This window comes from Apium graveolens, chromosome 8 (genome assembly GCF_009905375.1).
Source record: "Apium graveolens cultivar Ventura chromosome 8, ASM990537v1, whole genome shotgun sequence".
NCBI lineage: Eukaryota > Viridiplantae > Streptophyta > Magnoliopsida > Apiales > Apiaceae > Apium > Apium graveolens.
In genome coordinates, this window is record NC_133654.1 from 153,984,036 (window position 1) to 154,002,530 (window position 18,495).

Sequence of the window (18,495 nt, forward strand, 5' to 3'; positions counted from 1 at the left end):
CTTCCAAAAGAAAAATCCAAACAAGATTTGGAAAACTAAAGGCCCATTGGCCCAATCCAAATTGGATTTGGAAAACTAAAGGTCCATTGGGCCAATCCAAATTGGGTTTGGAAAACTAAAGGCCCATTGGCCCAATCCAAATTGGATTTCGAAAACCAAAGGCCCATTGGCCCAATCCAAATTGGATTGAGGTCGTATTTCAGGTCGTGCTTTATAGCCAAAAAACTTCGACTAGAGGCCCTAAAGAAAAACTTCGACTAGAGGCCCTAAAATGGATCACGTATTAGACCAGGATTGAGGTCGTGTTTCAGGTCGTGAACTCTAGTCGAAAAACTTTGACTATCCCCTAAAATAACTATTAATTTGACCAAAATTGAGGTCGAAAACCATGTCAGGTAATGATTGGAACTTCAACTTGGATCCTAGTCGAATTTCAGGTCGTGGATCCTGATCTATAGACTTCGACTAGACTACAGGGATTGAACCATAAGTTCGATCGGGATTGAGGTCGAAGTCTAATTCGATGTTCCTGGTCGAAATGTTTCGATTAGGATGCAAGAGATGACTAGAATTTCGAGTAGGATGCAAGAGATGACTAGAATTTCGTCCAGGATCCTACTCGAATTCCAGATCGTGGATCCTAGTCAAAAGTTGTCGACTAAGCTGCAGGAGTTGGCAGAAAAATTTCGACTAGGATCCTAGTCGAAATTTTGACCAGGATCCTGGTCGAAAATAGCAGAAAAATTGAAAAAAAAATCCGAAAATTAAGGAATTAAAAGGGTAATTCTTGAAAATTACTAAAGGTCGGGGGCGTGGCCCCCGAACCCGCAGCGAGAACCCCGAAATCCGAGCATTGGGGGCATTAAGCTATTCAAGGCATATTCTAGCAGAGGAAGTATGTAAGGAAAATGAGTATGAATTTTTTTCCAGAAAATAGTTTGAAGCCTCGAGAATGGAAAACATTGTAAATGTGTAGGCCGCTCCACACTTTATGATAAAACGATACCTTGCAAGGGCAAAATGAAAAAATTAACTTCTACGAAATCTTATATATTTTCTTAGAAGTTGGGGGGCAAATGATAGGGGATAAAAATAATTCTTACCACGTAATATATAAGCGCATTAATTATGTCTGATTTGGTCCAAAGACGAAGCCCAATTATTAAGGCCAAACAATTAATATATCATTAATTGGGCTTAAAGAGCCTGCAAACCAATGATTTATTACTAAATTCTTAGGTCTTGTATCAGCCCAAGTTGTAATTGAGAAAACAAGTTGAAATCATAATCAAACTCTCAAAAAAATAGTCCTTGAGGCACACAGTACTATAAGGAAGCAGATCCCTACATTGTAGTACTCCAAAATCTATTCTATATATGAGACTCCAAAATCTATTCTATATCTATTCTAATTTTAAAGAGTATCTATTCAATACTCTTTAATTTTAAATGGGCAAAATTATATACTCTTTTATTTTACCCATTTAAAAAATACCTGTTTATAAATTATTAATACTTAAAATTGTCTTTATAAATTTCAATTCTCGTACCCTATAAATTCAAATGTATTTGAATTTAAATATGTTAAAAATTTAATTATTAATAGTTAAAATTACATGATTTGTGAAAATGATTAAATAAAAAATTAACATAACAACACAATTTAAAATAAATAATAAATAATCTAAGATTATTATTAATAGTGCTATCAATTCAAATTTCTATCATAAAATATTTAGACCTTTCATATTTTAGTTTTATAGAAAAATTTAAAAGTTGTTTTCATAATAATTAATATGATAACATAATATAAATACTAATTTTTATTTTAAAAAAGCAAATTGTTTTATAAATTTTGATTACCCAACCTAACGCCCAAACATGGTCCAATTCTTCCTCCCTCCGGTGCCCCCAATCCAAAGACAAAATAGAATTAATGGGGTCTGTTGTTTTTCAGACATCTCAACTGGGTTTCATTCCAAATCTTAAAACCGGCAAGACCCATCACTTACATATATGTTGTGGTTTAAGGAATGGAAACAGAAAACCCATGTGGCGGTCAAGAATATTATCTACAGAAGCTATACAAGCTGTTCACTCTTTAAAATTAGCAGCAAAATCACCACCTAAATTACAACATGTTTTTAATGCCACAATTAGCAGGCTCTTGATAGCTGATTTGTTGGATACTCTTGCTGAGTTGAAAAGACAAAATCATGTGGATTTAGCACTTAAGGTCCTTCCATTTTCCTCCCATCTCCTATCTCTTGTATTATATTTTGTGTATATATGATTATATTGTTCAAGTGCGCAATTCATCTGAAATATAACTAGGTCCCAGGTATTTGAATTTTTGAGGAAGGAAGTGTGGTATAAACCAGATGTGTCATTGTTTAGTGACATGATATTAATGCTTGGAAAAAACAAACTGATTAGTGAGGCCGAGGAACTTTTCTCCCAACTCAAGAAAGAAGGATTAGTTGTAGACACCAGGGCCTACACAGAGCTTATTGGAGCATATGTTCAAGTGGATATGTTAGAGAAGGCAATGGAGACATACGAGTTCATGAAGGCATCTGGCTGCGTTCCGGATAAGTTAACCTTAATAATACTAATACGAAACCTACAAAGTGCTGGAAAAGGAGAGCTTGCAGCCCAAGTAAAGAAAGAGTGTTATAAATATCTGGATTCTCCAAAGAAATTCCTCAAAGAAGCTGAAAAGACATTTGTAAGTACCCTGTTTGTTTTTGATAACTTTTCAGTTTTGTAAACATAGTACATTTGGTAATTGGTTCTCATTCACGTTCTTTCTTTGGTGATGTTCCTGCTTGTAAAATGTATTCAATGTGTCACAATCCTAAGAATTTAATCCACCTTTTATTTACTTCCTTTTTTTTTAATCTCAGACTATTGCTGCATGCATAGTATTCGATCTTGGGAACAGCGGTAGCTGAAATTAGAACTGAGAAGCTGTAGCTAAAATTAAAATGTAATAGAAATATAAGTAGTGTGTGTTGTCGGTTTATGTGCTTATTAACGTGTGTGTGTATAAATGTATATCAGTATATAGATCACTCAAGTGTATAAACCTTTTTTCTAGGTACTTCCTGTTCGAATAAAATCATGGGCTCAAGTATTGTAAAAACCATTTTCCAGATTATGTTTTTTCGAAGTTTGCAAATTGGTTTCCAAGTTGTATTATCGCACATAGGTACACATATATCACACACAATTTTTGTGTTGCACTAAGCCGGGGGTCTTCAAGGAAACAACCTCCCTACTCTTCGGAGTAGGGGCATGGTCTGCGTTCATCTTACCCTTCCCATACACTGACACCTGCTCTATGCAAAATATACTCTGGGTACGTTTCGTTTGGTTTGGTTTAGTTTATTCTATATATATATTTATATTCTCAATTTTTAAAGGTTATTTATTTTAATTAGCAAGTAACACATACCTTTCTAATTCATCATGTAAAAAGCTAAGTACCTATTTAACAATTGTACAAGTAATAAAAGAAGTAGCATGTGATATGAATTTGTGCTCGATGAACACATATCTGGAGAGTGAGTAAATTTTTGGAGAGGATTGGGACATTAGAACACTAAATGCAGCCGATATGTGGGAAGCAAATCCCTCAGAGGTATTTGTGACAAGACCTGTCAAATAGCTCGCAAATGAAACCTAATACGCAGAGACGACATGCAATTGGGCCATTGGAAAAGAAGTTCAGACGTCATACCATTGGTGAAGAAGATAGTCGATATTAGAAATCATACAAGGATGAGTTCGTATTAATGATTTAGCATTTCTATCGTGATTTCGGCATTTTTCCATTGCACTTGCCTTGATTCTGGATCATGTTGTATGTATTTTATGTTATTATTCAGGATTAAAGTTGATAAAAAGTATTAGATACCTATTAGATTAGATTAGATAAGTCAAAGTTTAGAAATATTCTCGATTATAGTAATAGAAAACTACTAGGACGTATTTAAATCTAATCGAGAATATAATCTAATAGGTATTCTCGATTATAGTAATAGAAAACTACAATGACGTAACTAAAAGCATGTCAAAGGCGTGAAAAGAAAGGAAATAGGGTGGATGCATAATCACTTGATCAGCTATACATCATGATTGGTGGAGCAGAATCAGTAGACTTAATTGAGAGAATAAACGACAGATTGTAGACATACAAATTCTCAGCATGATTTGGTGGATTTAATTGAAGGGGGATATAGTATTTAATCTGGCACGCAGGTATAGTTTAGGCATTGAGTTTTATAAGGTTTTTTTTTTGGCAGAGAAGCTCTGCCCTGGTGGTGAAGCACCATCTATTGTAATTCTGGTGTATCACCAGAATTCTTTCAGTTTACTACTATAATATCTCTATTTGTTCCATATTTTACTTATATGATCTAGGTTCATGACATTTTTATTGGTGGTTAAATTAAGAGATTTACTCATCTATTATTATTATTATTGGAAGACTTTGATTGAATATTGAATTGAGATCGTTCTAAGTATATGTCAGTGTTTAGCACGCATACATATTAGCATACATATTATTTTCTTCCTGGCCTCGCTACCTGTCTAGCTTCCTCTTTCAATCTACTACTAAAATTCATTCCTATCCAGTTCCGGTGATCGTTAGTTCCTGTAATCGTTATACCTTCGTCTTTTTACTGAACACGCTTCTCTTATGTATTTCACACATTATCTACAAACTCGTTAGAGCAACTCCAAGAGCCTCCGTCCTAGTTCACTCCTAAAAATATTATAAACATTTAAACTCCTAGTAAGTTATTCATTAGTTAACTGCTAACGTGTCATCTCTATTTATTCATATAAATATTTCATATTTATATTTCATCTCTATGTATAAAAATTTAAATTTATACATGTGCAAATAGTGGAACAATTGGAGGGAAATGAATATTATATTGATAAAAAAAAATAAGTTAAGAGCCATCCAGAGGCTCTTAAAAGTTAAATGAGCAGGGAGAGGAGGCTCTTAAAATTTTAAAGAGTCTGGACCTCTAATTTAAACAACCCTCTTTATTTTTGAACTTAATAGCGCATATAAAGAGCCTCTTGAAGGTGCTCTTATTTGGAGAAACAAGTGTGATGTGGGTGCATAGAAAAACAAGTCTTCAATACTAGGAGCAGGCAAGGATTTTACTTGGTGGTGAAGTTTTAGAGATTTACTCCTATATAAAGAGAATGATCTGTATTCTATTACTATTGGAAGACTTTGATTGCTAATTGAATCGAGATTGTTTTCTCTCTTACTGTGGGTCGCAAACCATGCAAACTCCTGTCTTCAATCCTAGGGGTAGTGTTTCTTCCTCCGGTGGATCACTTTAGGCTTTTGTGTTTTCTGCTATTACTCTATCTTATTATCTGTTTCCTTGTTTTAATTCTTGTCCTGCATCACATGATCAATATATACACTAATTAAAGGTTTCACAATTTTTAGCTCCGCTCGAGAAGTCTCAAAACATGTGTTAGCATGTTGCTTTTCCTAGTATTCAGTCTTGCTTAAATTATGTTCTCAAGTTATATGGATAATGACTTCAGTTACAAATTGTCAGATCTCTAAACATGACGCAAAGAAATTATGTCAACAGTATATGATTCTGTAATCGCCTTCACACAGCCCAAGCTTTGGACCTGAAACTTCCCGTCGCCGAGTATATCGGGGATATGGTAAAATAATCTCTTAGTGACTGTGTTGGACAGTCTTTTTTTCGTTTGCTTCTCATCTAACCATTGCTTAAGGCTTGAGGAATTTCATACTGTTTAATCTATTACTGACTTCTGGTGTTGAAGGAAGCAATGTTTCTAGCAACTTTTACTCGTATCCCTGGTAGTCATAGACACATGGTTGTTAGAAATCATTTTTATTAACTCGGAAACCGAGACAAATTGTGGTAAATTCCGATAAGCCTAGGCGTGAACTAAGACCATAGGTTCGCGTTTTGGCACCTATGCAATGATGTCTATGTACATATTACTTGATGTCTATACAATGACTTAGGAAACCTTGATACTATGTCGATAAACGATTTGTTGTTTCTCATAATAATTACAGTATAATAATTAAAATATGTGTACAATTGGGATAACATGTTTGTTCATGTTAGTTTGCCTAGTTAATTTGCATATTAATTTGTAGTCATTGGTATTGACTAAAATGTTTTCTTTTTTATTTCAGCCAAAACGAAGGCCACTCAACCTTGATTGATGAACAATGCAACATTTTGCCTTTATAACTTATGGTATATGGTAAAGCAAGGTAACATCTAGGGGCTTTAGCGCAAGAAATATTTTGCTTCTTTTGTGAGTTAATGTCAAGCATATTTTTAGTATCTTATCTTTGCGAGAAATTTCATATGAGTCGCACTAGTTACTAGTTGCGATGTGAGTTACTAGTAATGATCAATATAATTTTGAGGATTGCATAAGTAATTATTATGGGATTTAATGATATTTGATTTGGAAATATTAGTCTTTATTTCAAATGTTTGGGTGCTTTATGTTGGGTTTGTGGATTCTATTAATTAAACGCATGAAAATAGACTATTCAGATTAGTTTATGGATTAGTCTACTTTTCAGATTTGGACTATAATTTTGATTTAGGTACTCATGTAATTGTAAAATCATGACACAACAAATTGTGAGAGATCAATACAAAATTAGTGTGGCTTGTGGAGTAGGAATTTCCGAACCACGTAAATCTTTGTGTTGTGTGATTGTCGTTTATTTTCTTGTTGTTTATTCGCTTTGGGTTTTGCTTTCGTTGTTGTATACTCAACAACTGGTATCAAGAGCCTAGGTTTTCAGGCGAGTGGGAGCGATGACAGAAGACAGGAAGGTAAAGATCGACAAATTTGATGGCAAAGATTATGGGTTTTGCAAGATGCAAATTGAGGATTATTTGTATCAGAAAAAATTACACGAACCGCTGGAAGAGAAGAAACGAACTTCAACGAAGGAGGAAGACTGAAAGCTTTTGGACATGTAGATTCTGGGGGTTGTCAGGTTGACTTTGGCGAAGAACGTTGCTTACAATATCGTCAAGGAAACGATAACTTATGGTTTGATCAAGGCTTTGTCAAACATGTATGAGAAGCTATCTACTTCAAATAAGGTGTATTTGATTCGCTTGTTAGTTGCCACTAGATTGAATGAATGCGATTGTGTTGCTGATCATGTGAACGAATTTAATTCCATCCTAGCAAGATTGGCATCGGTAGATATTAAATTCGATGATGAAGTACAAGCCTTGTTGTTGGCATCCTCATTACCAGACAGTTTCCTTGTTGAGTGCTGAGAGTAGAGGCAGAAAGTTCGAAAATGGGCAGAATAAGGGGCGTAGCAGATTGAAGTCACAGAAGAGAGGACAATCCAAAGATCGCAAGGATATTGTTTGTTGGAATTGTCAGAAGAAGGGTCACTTCAGGAATCAGTGCACGGATCCCGCGGCTCCTAAAGGACGAGTAAAGAGGATAATTCAGCTAACATAGTTGAAGAAGTGATGGATGACGATGCTTTGATTTGTTGTGTTGAATGTTCGGTTGAATCATGTGTTATGGATTCTGGTGCATCATTTCATGCTACCCCTTGCAAGGATTTAATGTTAAATTTCAGAGTTGGAAATTTTGGTAAAGTTCTTCTTGTTGATGATGAGACTTTGGATATTGCGGGCATGAGAGATATTAATCTCAGAACCTCTTTGGGAACTAGCTGGACGTTGAAAGATGTAAGGTACATTCCTGGACTGAAGAAGATGTTGTAATCTGTGGGTCAGTTAGATAAGAAAGGGTATCGAGTTACTTTCGGAGACGGACGGTGGAAGATTATAAAAGGGAATCTAGTTATTGCTCGTGGAGAGAAAAATGGGACTTTATACATTATTGAACAATCTAGCTATGAAGCAAATGCAGTTTCTGATGAGATTGAGTTTTCAACTTTGTGACACCAAAGGCTTGGTCATATGAGTGAAAAAGGTATGAAGCTGTTAACTTCGAAGGGGAAGATTCCAGAGTTGAAGAATGTGGAAGTTGGATTCTGTGAGCCATGTGTTCTTGGAAAGCAGAAACGTGTTATTTTTGCAAAATCAGGGAGGACCCCCAAGGCTAAGAAGTTAGAGCTAGTTCATACAAATGTATATGGTCCAACAACAGTTGCGTCGTTGGGTGGATCTCGCTACTATGTCACTTTCATTGATGATTCCACTAGAAAGGTATGAGTTTATTTTTTGAAGAATAAATCAGACGTGTTTGCTACTTTCAAGAAGTGGAAGATTGAAGTAAAAAATCTGACGGGTTTAAAGGTGAAGAGTTTGATGTCAGATAATGGAGGTGAATATAGTAGTGATGAGTTTAAAAGCTATTGCGCGGAATTTGGGATTAGAATGATTAAAACTATTCCAGAGACACCACAACAGAATGGTGTTGCAGAGCGCATGAATAGAACCTTGAATGAGAGGGCCAAGAGTATGAGATTACATGCAGGGTTGCCAAAGGTGTTTTGGGCTGATGCAGTTAGCACAGCTGCGTATCTCATAAATGGAGGACCTTCAAGTCCTTTGGGGTTCAAGATTCCTGAAGAAGAGTGGCTGGAAAAAGAGGTAAATCTTTCACACTTGCGAGTTTTTGGTTGTGTTTCTTATGTGCGTGTTAAAGATTTCGACAGGGACAAGCTTGATCCGAAAGCAAAGAAGTGTATCTTCATTGGTTATGGCTCAGATGATATGGGTTACCGTTTCTGAGATGAACTAACTAAGAAGGTCGTTAGAAGTAGAGATGTTACTTTTAATGAGAATGCAGTGTATAAGGATAAGCTTGTAGTCGATTCTGAGTTTACAAAGGAACAACCTGAGAAAGAGGAAGCAGTGCTTGAAGATATTACAGAAACAGATCTTGCAGGAAATAGTGGGAGTTCGGAGAATGTTGATGACAGGGTTCCAGTAACTCCACGGACTCGGGTAAAAAAATCCAGCAGAAGTGTGAGGCCACCACAAAGATATTCTCCTTCAGCATATTATATGTTATTGACCGAGGATGGGGAGCCTCAGTGTTATTCAAAGGCAGTACAAGTGGATGATTCAGTTCACTGGAAATCAGCCATGGACGAGGAGATGAGTTCTCTTGAGAAGAATGAGACTTGGTCTTTAACAGAGTTGCTAGTAGGAAAGAAGGCTTTACATAATAAGTGGGTGTTCAGGATCAAAGAAGAACATGATGGCAGCAAGAGATACAAGGCAAGGTTAGTAGTCAAGGGTTATCAACAGAAAAAGGGTATTGACTATACCGATATATTTTTACCTGTTGTTAAGATGACTACAGGTATTGTGGCTGCGGAGGAGTTACATCTAAAGCAACTAGATGTTAAGACCGCGTTCTTACATGGTGATCTTGACGAAGACATCTACATGGTTTAGTCGGAGGGATTTCAGGTAGCTGGGAAAGAAATCCTTGTTTGCAAGCTTATAAAAAGCTTGTATGGTTTAAAGCAAGCACCAAGACAATGGTACTTGAAGTTTGACAGCTTAATGATGAAGAATGGATACACGAGGAGTGCTATGGATCATTGTTGTTACTTAAAATAGTTTGATTCATGTTATATCATATTGTTGTTGTATGTTGATGACATGTTGATAGCAGGATCAAACATGAGGGAAATCAACAGGTTAAAGAGACAGATGTCTGAGGAGTTTGAGATGAAGGATATGGGTGCGGCAAAACAAATACTTGGTATGAGCATCATAAGGGATATAGCTGAAGGTACTTTAAAATTTTCTCAAGAGAAGTATATTGAGAAATTGTTACAAAAATTCAGTGTCTAGGATGCGAAGACCAGAAGTACACCGTTGGCGAGTCACTTTAATCTCACAAAGAAGCAATCACCTAAAACGGATGAAGGCAAGAAAGATATGGCTAAAGTTCCTTATGCATCTGCAGTTAGCAGTTTAATGTATGCTATGGTGTGTACAAGGCCAGACATTGCTCATGCAGTGGGAGTTAGCAGATTTATGTCTAATCCAGGAAGAGAGCATTGGGAAGCAGTCAAGTGGTTGTTACGCTACTTGAAAGGCACATCCAAGTTTGCACTATGTTTCAGTAAGAAAGATGTTATCTTAGAAGGGTTATCTGATGCAGATTTGGGTGGATGTTTGGACACAAGAAAAAGTACAACGGGTTATATTTTCACTTTGGGTGGCACCGCAGTTAGTTGGATGTCTCGACTTCAAAAGAGTGTTGCTCTTTCAACCACGGAAGCAGAATATATGGCTATCTCTAAAGCTAGCAAGGAGATGATTTGGTTGAAAAATTTTCTTGAGGAGTTGGGCAAGAAACAGGCGGACAGTGCTTTGTATAGTGACAGTCAGAGTGCTATTCATCTTGCGAAGAATCCCGTGTTTCATGCTAGGACGAAGCATATTCAGCTGAGATATCACTTTACAAGAGAGTTGATAAGTAATGGTACTTTGTCTTTGAAGAAAATCCTTGGTTGAAAGAAACCTGTAGATACGTTGACTAAGGTGGTTACGAATGAAAAGTTGAAGCTTTGCGTAGTTTCAACTGGCCTTCAGAATTGATTGATGAGAAGGCGCTGCACTAGTTAGAGTTATTGATTGAAGAATTGATTTTACTAGACTTACAAGAGTGAAGTGAAGTGAAGATTGACCAGACTCCAAGTGGGAGATTGTTGGGTTTGTGGAGTCTATTAATTAAGCGCATGAAAATAGATTATTTAGATTCAGATTAGTTTATGAATTAGTCTACTTTTCAGATTTGGACTATAATTTTGATTTAGGCCTAGTTTCTCCTCTTATAAATACTCATGTAATTGTATTGTAAAATCATGACACAACAAATTGTGAGAGATCAATACAAAATTAGTGCGGCTTGTGGAGTAGGAATTTCCGAACCACGTAAATCTTTGTCTTGTTTGATTGTCGTTTATTTTCTTGTTTTTATTTATTCGCTTTGGGTTTTGCTTTCGTTGTTGTATACTCAACACTTTAATCCGTAATCGTTGGTCAACTTTTTTTCAAATTCTTATTTGCTGTTTTGTTAGTAGAATCAATATTTGCTACGAATTTGCCTTGCATTCATTTTAGGACTTGCATAACAACGAGAAGACTTGTGCTGGAAAATCATGCGGAGTATAAAATAAATCAGTTGGAGTTGGTGAACATTTTTATCCAAGTTTGGAATGGAAAGCCAACTTTTGACGTAACATGGGCTCATAGAAGCTGCAGAAATACTATGACGGAACTGCTCAAGTGGATACCCTGTTTTGGTAGGAGTACTCATTCTTACAGGTGATCACTATCTTTGGGTAAATGCAAAGCTGATGGTGGCAATCTCTAATGGCTGCTACCTATACATAAATTATGTGACGCTAATTTGGTTTTGTGTTTAACTTTCGGCTTAAACTGTTTAAGCCTTACTTAAACCGTTCAAGACTCTGTGTGTAAAGCACAAGGCACCAGAGAGCATGCCTAAAACATTCAACTACGTGTAGCTTTTTATCTCACATTCTTGAATATAAATCATCTGAACAAGTAAAACTGTCATTTTATGTTTGGACCTTAGTAAATTAGAAGTTAAATTTTTTAAATTGTTAATGTTTTCCAACTGGGGCTATGGCTTCGTTTGTTTCTTAAGTTGTCGATGTTAATCTAAATTATTATTGATTTAGAAATGTTACTCAAACACCAGTAAATAAATATTTGAGAAAATTGCACTTTGCACCCTCTTATTTTGTTTAAAAAACAAATATGTATCAATAGTATTGAAAACTCAGTTTGCACCCTCAACTTCAACCTGTCAATTCAGAAAGCACTCCTTCGACGGTTATTATTAAAAAAGTAAGGGGTGGAATGAGAATTTCAGTAAAATATTAACTAAACTAATTTTTTTATTTTTCAGATTATATTAAAAATTGAATTTATTATTATAGCTATAAAATAATATCCTTAAATTTTTTGAATAATATTATATAGTTGAGTTTTGAATTTTAGTAATATTATTAATGCCAAAAATTATATAATTCTATCAAAATTAAATTCAAAATAATTTTTTTTATATATATTTTATATATATTTAATTTAATGTAATTATTTCATTTTAAAGACTTTGACGTCGTTATGATTTTAAAGTGCATTTAATGAAAATATTCTGATCAATATTAATATTTAATATACAAGAAATCATTTTTATAAATATTTTAACTTATTTTTGAAATTCCATCTAAAATTTATTTACATTTTAAAATAAAGTTCCCTTTTTATTCCTTATTATTTTAATTATAATCTGTAAAATGGTGTATACTGAATTAGTAAGTTGAAGTTGAGGGGTGCAAGTTGTATTTCCGAAAGTTTTGGTACAAAATTGTTTTTTCAACTTTGTTTGAGTATGCAAAATGCATTTATCTCTAAATATTTTGTATAGAATAGAGTTATTTGTTATGTCAGACTATGTTATATCAGAAAAACATAGAAGCCTTTGTTTCAAGCGATGATACTATCTTTATGTGATCACCATCTTCGGGAAAATAGTATGGTTACTTTTGGTTTTGATCATGATCTGTTTTCACAAGGGGGTGGAACAAAAATTGAGAAACCGAAATCAGATCGAAAAAACTGAAGAAAAACCAAAACAGATAAAAATAGGAAAAACCAATAAAACAATATGGTAACCATAACCCCTAGTTTTCTTAAAAAAGAAAAAAAATAAAAAGAGGTAAAGAATCCGCAACAACGAAGATTCATTACAAATAATAATATCAACCCATAAAATTTAGGATGGTGGCCTAAATGTCACTCCAACACAAATTATAGTCTAAAATATCACTTTTTGAAATTAAGACCCAAAATGTCATTTTTTAACGAAATTTCGTGTAGCGTTTAAGGCATTTTTTTTCAACCCGCAAGACGGTACTTCGTGTACCGTTTTACTCTTTTTTTAATAATTTAAAAATAATACAAAACGTTACTTGTTTTTTTTAAAAAAAGTGACAAAACGTGAGTTGAAGTTTTGTTTTTGTTCCAAACACTATATCATGTAGCGTTTTGGCCCCAAAAGACCACTTTATCTAGCGTTTTACACCCATAATGTTTTAATAATTTTTTTAACCTCAAAAAAAATTGTTAATTCCTAAAATACTAAAAATTTATTTTAATTGTTTCTAAAACCCAAATGGGGATTGATAAATCCTAAAATGTTAATTATTAAATTAAGTTACACTTTTAAATTTAAAATTGTTTAATCTAAAAATTACATTTTTGGTTCCTGGGTTTAGGGCCTAACGCTTAAATTAGGGTTTAAGCTCTAAATGCCATAAACCTTAAACTTTAAATCGGTATAATATTTATTATTTTTTTTAATATTTCTAAAACCCAAAAGAGTATTGGTGAACCCTAAATGTTAAATTTTTTTAAATTTTGGTATATTTTAAATTTTAAAAATATTAAATAAAAATAAATATCGAAAACGTAACATTAAGTGATGTTTCCGGGTTCCTAAATAATAAATCAAAACATCTCAAATAAGGGAAAAGAAAAATATAAACACAAAACGTTAGAACCTTCAAATATAAAAATGAAACACATAAAACGGTAGATGAAATTCCGTTTTATTATATAATAAAAACGGGACATTATGTACCTTTATGAAATGACAATTTGAGTCTTAATTTTCAATAATGACAATTTGGCATTATTCACTCATTTGGTGATATTTGAATCCCATTGTTCTAAATTTATAGAACATCCATATTCCACTGGAAAAAAAACATGAACCATAATTTTATATTTACCAGATCTCTTCGTAAACAAACATGGTCAAATAAGAGATGAATTTTGATGATAAAAATAAAGAGTAAATTTAAAACTACAAATTGAGATGGAATTTGGAATACTAAAATCCGGAAGTGTACATACTAAAATCTGTAAGCATATATCAGCGGGATCATCAGTGGCTACATTCCACAAATTAGTTCTTAAAATTCAACTAAATCTAATGATCTACCTTGCCACGAATGTCTATGAATGATGCAACTCTTCCAAAGTGAAAAAATGATTACGGAGATGAGCTTAGCTAAGTATGTGAGTTAATCTACCTATCCTCGTCAATGTCAATATCATCTTCTTCATCATTGTTTGGGACATGTTGTTGAACTACTAATACTGAACCACTGATATCGAAGTCTGAAGAAGCTAAATAGTCTCCCACTGTGCCTAGCTCTGGACATTCTTCCCAGTCGCTTATTCCCACTGTTATTGTGGTGTGTCCTCTCCCACCCTTTCCTACTATGAACATTGAGTACATTTCTGACATGTCCCTTAATGCTGATGCTGTATCTGTCCCGTTATTTACACGTTTTTCTACGTATCCCACACGTCCTGACGTCACATACCTGATAATCATTACCCAAAATATCACAGGCAGTGAGATAAGTCAAAATCTATTTTATGTCAATTTTAGCTATTTCTTACATTGAAGATATGTAGTTAGGTTTTCTTTTCCACTAAACAGTACTGGCAATTAAACGTCAATTTTTGATATTCAGGATAGAGGTTTTTAAGGATATGATCAGGTGTTGAATGACATACTTGTTATAGAAGTCTGTCATGACATTGTTGTCTATCTCGTTCTCTCTCTCATTATCTGATATGGCCATCAGAACACTCTCCTCCTTTTGTGCAACATTAACCTCCACATTTTGGTCCCTTGCAGGGAGGAAGCGAATGACTGTTAGATTTATATGATGATGTGCGCCCATACGTTCACTAAACCCCAGCGCTTCACGGTCATCAGTTCCCCCAAAAAACAGAGTTACCACATGTTGCAATGAATTAGACCCGGAAGCCATTAAGGATCCAGCTGTAAGTCCTCGGTCTACAAGTATGGCAACACTGCATCGAGCATGCCTCAGAACTTTCTGATTAGTATTCCTTATACCCACCTTGCCACTCTCCAATATTCCATCTATTCTCTGGTGCTTATGGAAAGGCATGATTATAATAGATGCCCGTACATCCTCAGCAAACTCACAGACATCTTCATACATGCTTGTGAAGGGTGCCACAATTTTAACTTGATGAATTATCACGCCTGTCTCTGCAGTGAAGTCATCGACAGCCTCATTGATCTCTACCACATCGTTGCCCCCGTAGTCATCTTCATCGTTCAATTCCTCGTAGTCTTTCTGGGGATGCATCATCTTTTTTTTAGTTTTAGTTTTCTTGGGGAGCTCAATCAAGTGCATCAAGTAAGGAGTAATAGGGACGTTTGCAGAACCTCTTGAAGTTGCAATGAGCCCAACCATGGTTGAAACAGGGCGAGGACTATGCACGCAGGCTAGAATTCGTAACTCACCATCTGGATCCTGCGACTCTAAAGCTACATGCCTGTATCCAAGAGTCTCACTTTCCCTTCTCACCATGTAAGCTATTAATGGCCCTAATATAATAGAACTAATCACCGCGGAACATGTCATCAAACTGTAGAATGTTTGACTGACAACCATCTGCACTAATTCAACACACAGAAATAAAAAGAAAAAAAAGTGGTTTTTTTAGTCCCTCGTCTTAGCAAATATTCAAATACAACCAAAAAACAAGACAGAGAATGTCAGAATCCCTGAAAATCCTCCCTAAATATTCTCTAGAATATATTGTATAATTAGAATGATATTGTTGGTAATACTTACCATATATATTTTAGGGTTGTATAGGATGTCAGTTTAATATACACTATATATACATTGTAAAGAATACGCAATGAGATATGAGAATTATTCTTCCATGTAATACAAGCACAGAAGCACAGAACCGATTGTTCTCTAATCTGTCTATATTTTTCTAGTAGAATAAAGCATGGTTAGATGACGGATTCAGAATATGGCAGATATATAATCACGAACCAGGTTAAAAATATAGTTAGATGACTAAATTTAAAGATGCTAATATGAAAATTGAAAATAGGACTTACTCCATTCTGTTGGCCTACAGTTAAGGCTACTAGATCAACATGGCATTTGAAGTTCAACAGGAAAGCAAGGAGGACTCCCTCATTTAATGGAGTGTTTACAGAACGGCAAGCAGCAAGAGTGCCAGTTATCTTGCCACCAATGCTCAACAGGATGACAAGGACAATAATTAAAACCCTCCATATATGTTTGTACACTACAGATAAATCGGCTTTGAACCCTGCATAGCCAAAGTAAATTGGGTAGATGAAATTGTGAATTGAATATGTTAGTTTTATCAGCAAGGTCCTAATAGTTTTGCCACCCCTTGGAAACATTGAGCCAATAAAGAAACAAGCGTAAATGCTGCTATATCCGATGGACTCAACTGCCATTGCAGCTCCAATAATAATTGCCAAAATAATACACACTTCAATATTTGACAGGTATTTCTTATTTCTGTTTCTCCGGTTCATAAACTTGGCGAGGTATATATTTACCACTACTACTGTCACAATGATCAGCAATGTAAGGAAACCATCAGAAATCCAATCTTTAGACTTCTCTTTCTTATTCCTGGAAACTATAATCATAACACCCACAGCATACAGGTCAGAGATCAGTGAGGATGAAATGGCAAGTCTTCCCACATCTGTGGTTGCAAATCTCAAATGAGCAGCCAAACGAATTACCAATGGGGATCCTGAGTTGGACATTATGACTGCGATCATGCAGCCCATCAAGAATTGATTGCCTTCCGCAGTAGTTTCTTCAAATATAAACTTAGTAATAGCAAAAGCGAAAATGGTACACATTACACAACCTCCAAGAGCTATAACAAATGCCCGCCTTAGGTTACGTATTAGATAAGCAACATCTAACTCAAGCCCAATCAGAAACATTATAACAATTCTTGCATACATTGCCATAGCCTCGTAATAATCCAAAGCAAAAGCTTGGAAGAAGAACTTTTTTACAGATTCTATATTCGAGATCACCGAGGGACCTAGCACAAACCCAGCCTGCAATCAAAAAAACAGACATTGAAACAAACATACATATCTGAGATGATAAGAACTAGCTAGCATATCATATTAACAGATTCATGGAATTGACAATTCTAATCGTCAACATAAATTGCCAACTTCAATCCTTCTTTTAATTTCATTAAAATTTAACACCCAACACGCATAACAAAAATATGACACATATATAAATTAGCCTGACTCCAAGTATTGATGCAATCATAAACAATAAGATTTTAGATATTAAGTTGTTAAACTTAAATTCTTAGTTTATAAAAATTATCAATTTTGTTACAATTATCATAAGTTGAATAGGGATTATACATTACAAAAAATTAATCCTACTAGGCGAAAATTAATCGACATTTAAACTCATAATACTAAAGAGTATCTATATACTAAAATGAAATTTCAAGAGATTTTTAAGAAATATACTAAGATTTTGACACATCAACTAGTATAAGAACTACTAGTTTAAAATGGTTTAGGATGAGATAGATTGAAGACATACTTACGAGAATCTGAGCAATGGGTCCAGGTATGAACTTGAGAACAAGTTGAAAGGCATGAGAAAGAACAAGAATTGCTGCCACTTGATACCCCATGGTGAGTATAGGATTGAAAAATTGATCCTGACTACACCCGGCACGACTCACCGAGGTTTCCATTTCAGCATCTCCCATTTTTCTTCCCCGATCGACTAATTTATCAAATCTCCCAAATTATACAAATCACCAACATTCTAACTCCTCATCGAATTACATAGAAACACCCCACCACTGAAATTATCTCTACGTTGACAACGAATTATCTAGCACCCAAAAAAAAAAGAAACCCAAGGAATTGAAAAACAACCAGAAAGAAAGGGAGCATGTACGAGCACGCATGCATGCATATACACATATGGATCTCCAACAAACGAATAGTAAAATAGATTCTTCTTCAATTACTTGGTTCTTCTCTGATTTAGTGTCCTTTGCAATTCTGGGTGGGAAAAAAAATATAACATGGAGAAAAGGACACATGAAACTAAAGGGCAGGGAGAAAATTGGATTCACAAAAAAATGAAAATTTGGGACTTTTTCTTTGTTTCCTTGTTTTTGGGAGGGCAGTCCATGCTTACCGGATATAAATTTTTAGATATGGTATTTTTTTTAATATTTTTTTGAAGATATGGTATTCTAATTAACATTTTTTTGGATGGATCAATTATTATTTTATGTATAAAATGAATGTACAATGAAAAAAAGTAGTCCTACAATAAAGTGTAAAGAAATGATTTGGACATTAGGGGTCGTTTTATTCGGAGGTTTCTGGAATCAGCTATGAGTTTCGTTCATTTCAACCACGTATTTGACATTTAGTTGATATTCTTTTTTCCTTTAACCCCATTTATTAAACTCCCAAGGTGCGGATTTTTCATACCCTAGCGGAGAGATGGGCATGAGAGACTGCTATAAAAATCAACTTTATTTTAAT

The 18,495-nt window shown here is 34.7% G+C and overlaps 2 protein-coding genes across 4 annotated transcripts; one reads left to right on the forward strand and one right to left on the reverse strand.

Annotated features, from left to right (window-relative positions):
• Positions 1–1,879: 1,879 nt before the first annotated feature.
• Positions 1,880–11,588, forward strand: LOC141677363 (pentatricopeptide repeat-containing protein At1g62350-like). 2 transcript variants are annotated; one of them, XR_012557396.1, is made up of 4 exons: positions 1,880–2,236; positions 2,342–2,728; positions 6,221–6,301; positions 11,136–11,588. XR_012557396.1 is itself a non-coding variant. In XM_074483258.1 (3 exons), the coding sequence occupies exons 1-3, from the start codon at positions 1,937–1,939 to the stop codon at positions 6,248–6,250; spliced, it is 717 nt and encodes a 238-aa protein (XP_074339359.1). In that variant the 5' UTR covers positions 1,880–1,936; the 3' UTR covers positions 6,251–10,961. The 2 variants fall into 2 exon arrangements, 1 of the variants encoding a protein (XP_074339359.1); XM_074483258.1 differs by lacking the exon at positions 11,136–11,588 and having other exon boundaries at positions 6,221–10,961.
• Positions 11,589–13,905: 2,317 nt separating this feature from the next.
• Positions 13,906–18,059, reverse strand: LOC141678216 (cation/H(+) antiporter 2-like). 2 transcript variants are annotated; one of them, XM_074484484.1, is made up of 4 exons: positions 17,532–18,059; positions 16,015–17,013; positions 14,634–15,550; positions 13,906–14,437 (listed from the first exon to the last, which is right to left on the reverse strand). In XM_074484484.1, exons 1-4 carry the CDS (start codon positions 17,697–17,699, stop codon positions 14,137–14,139), a joined length of 2,385 nt encoding a protein of 794 aa, XP_074340585.1. In that variant the 5' UTR covers positions 17,700–18,059; the 3' UTR covers positions 13,906–14,136. The 2 variants fall into 2 exon arrangements, with proteins under 2 accessions (XP_074340585.1, XP_074340586.1); XM_074484485.1 differs by having other exon boundaries at positions 17,528–17,661.
• Between the last annotated feature and the right edge of the window lie 436 nt (positions 18,060–18,495).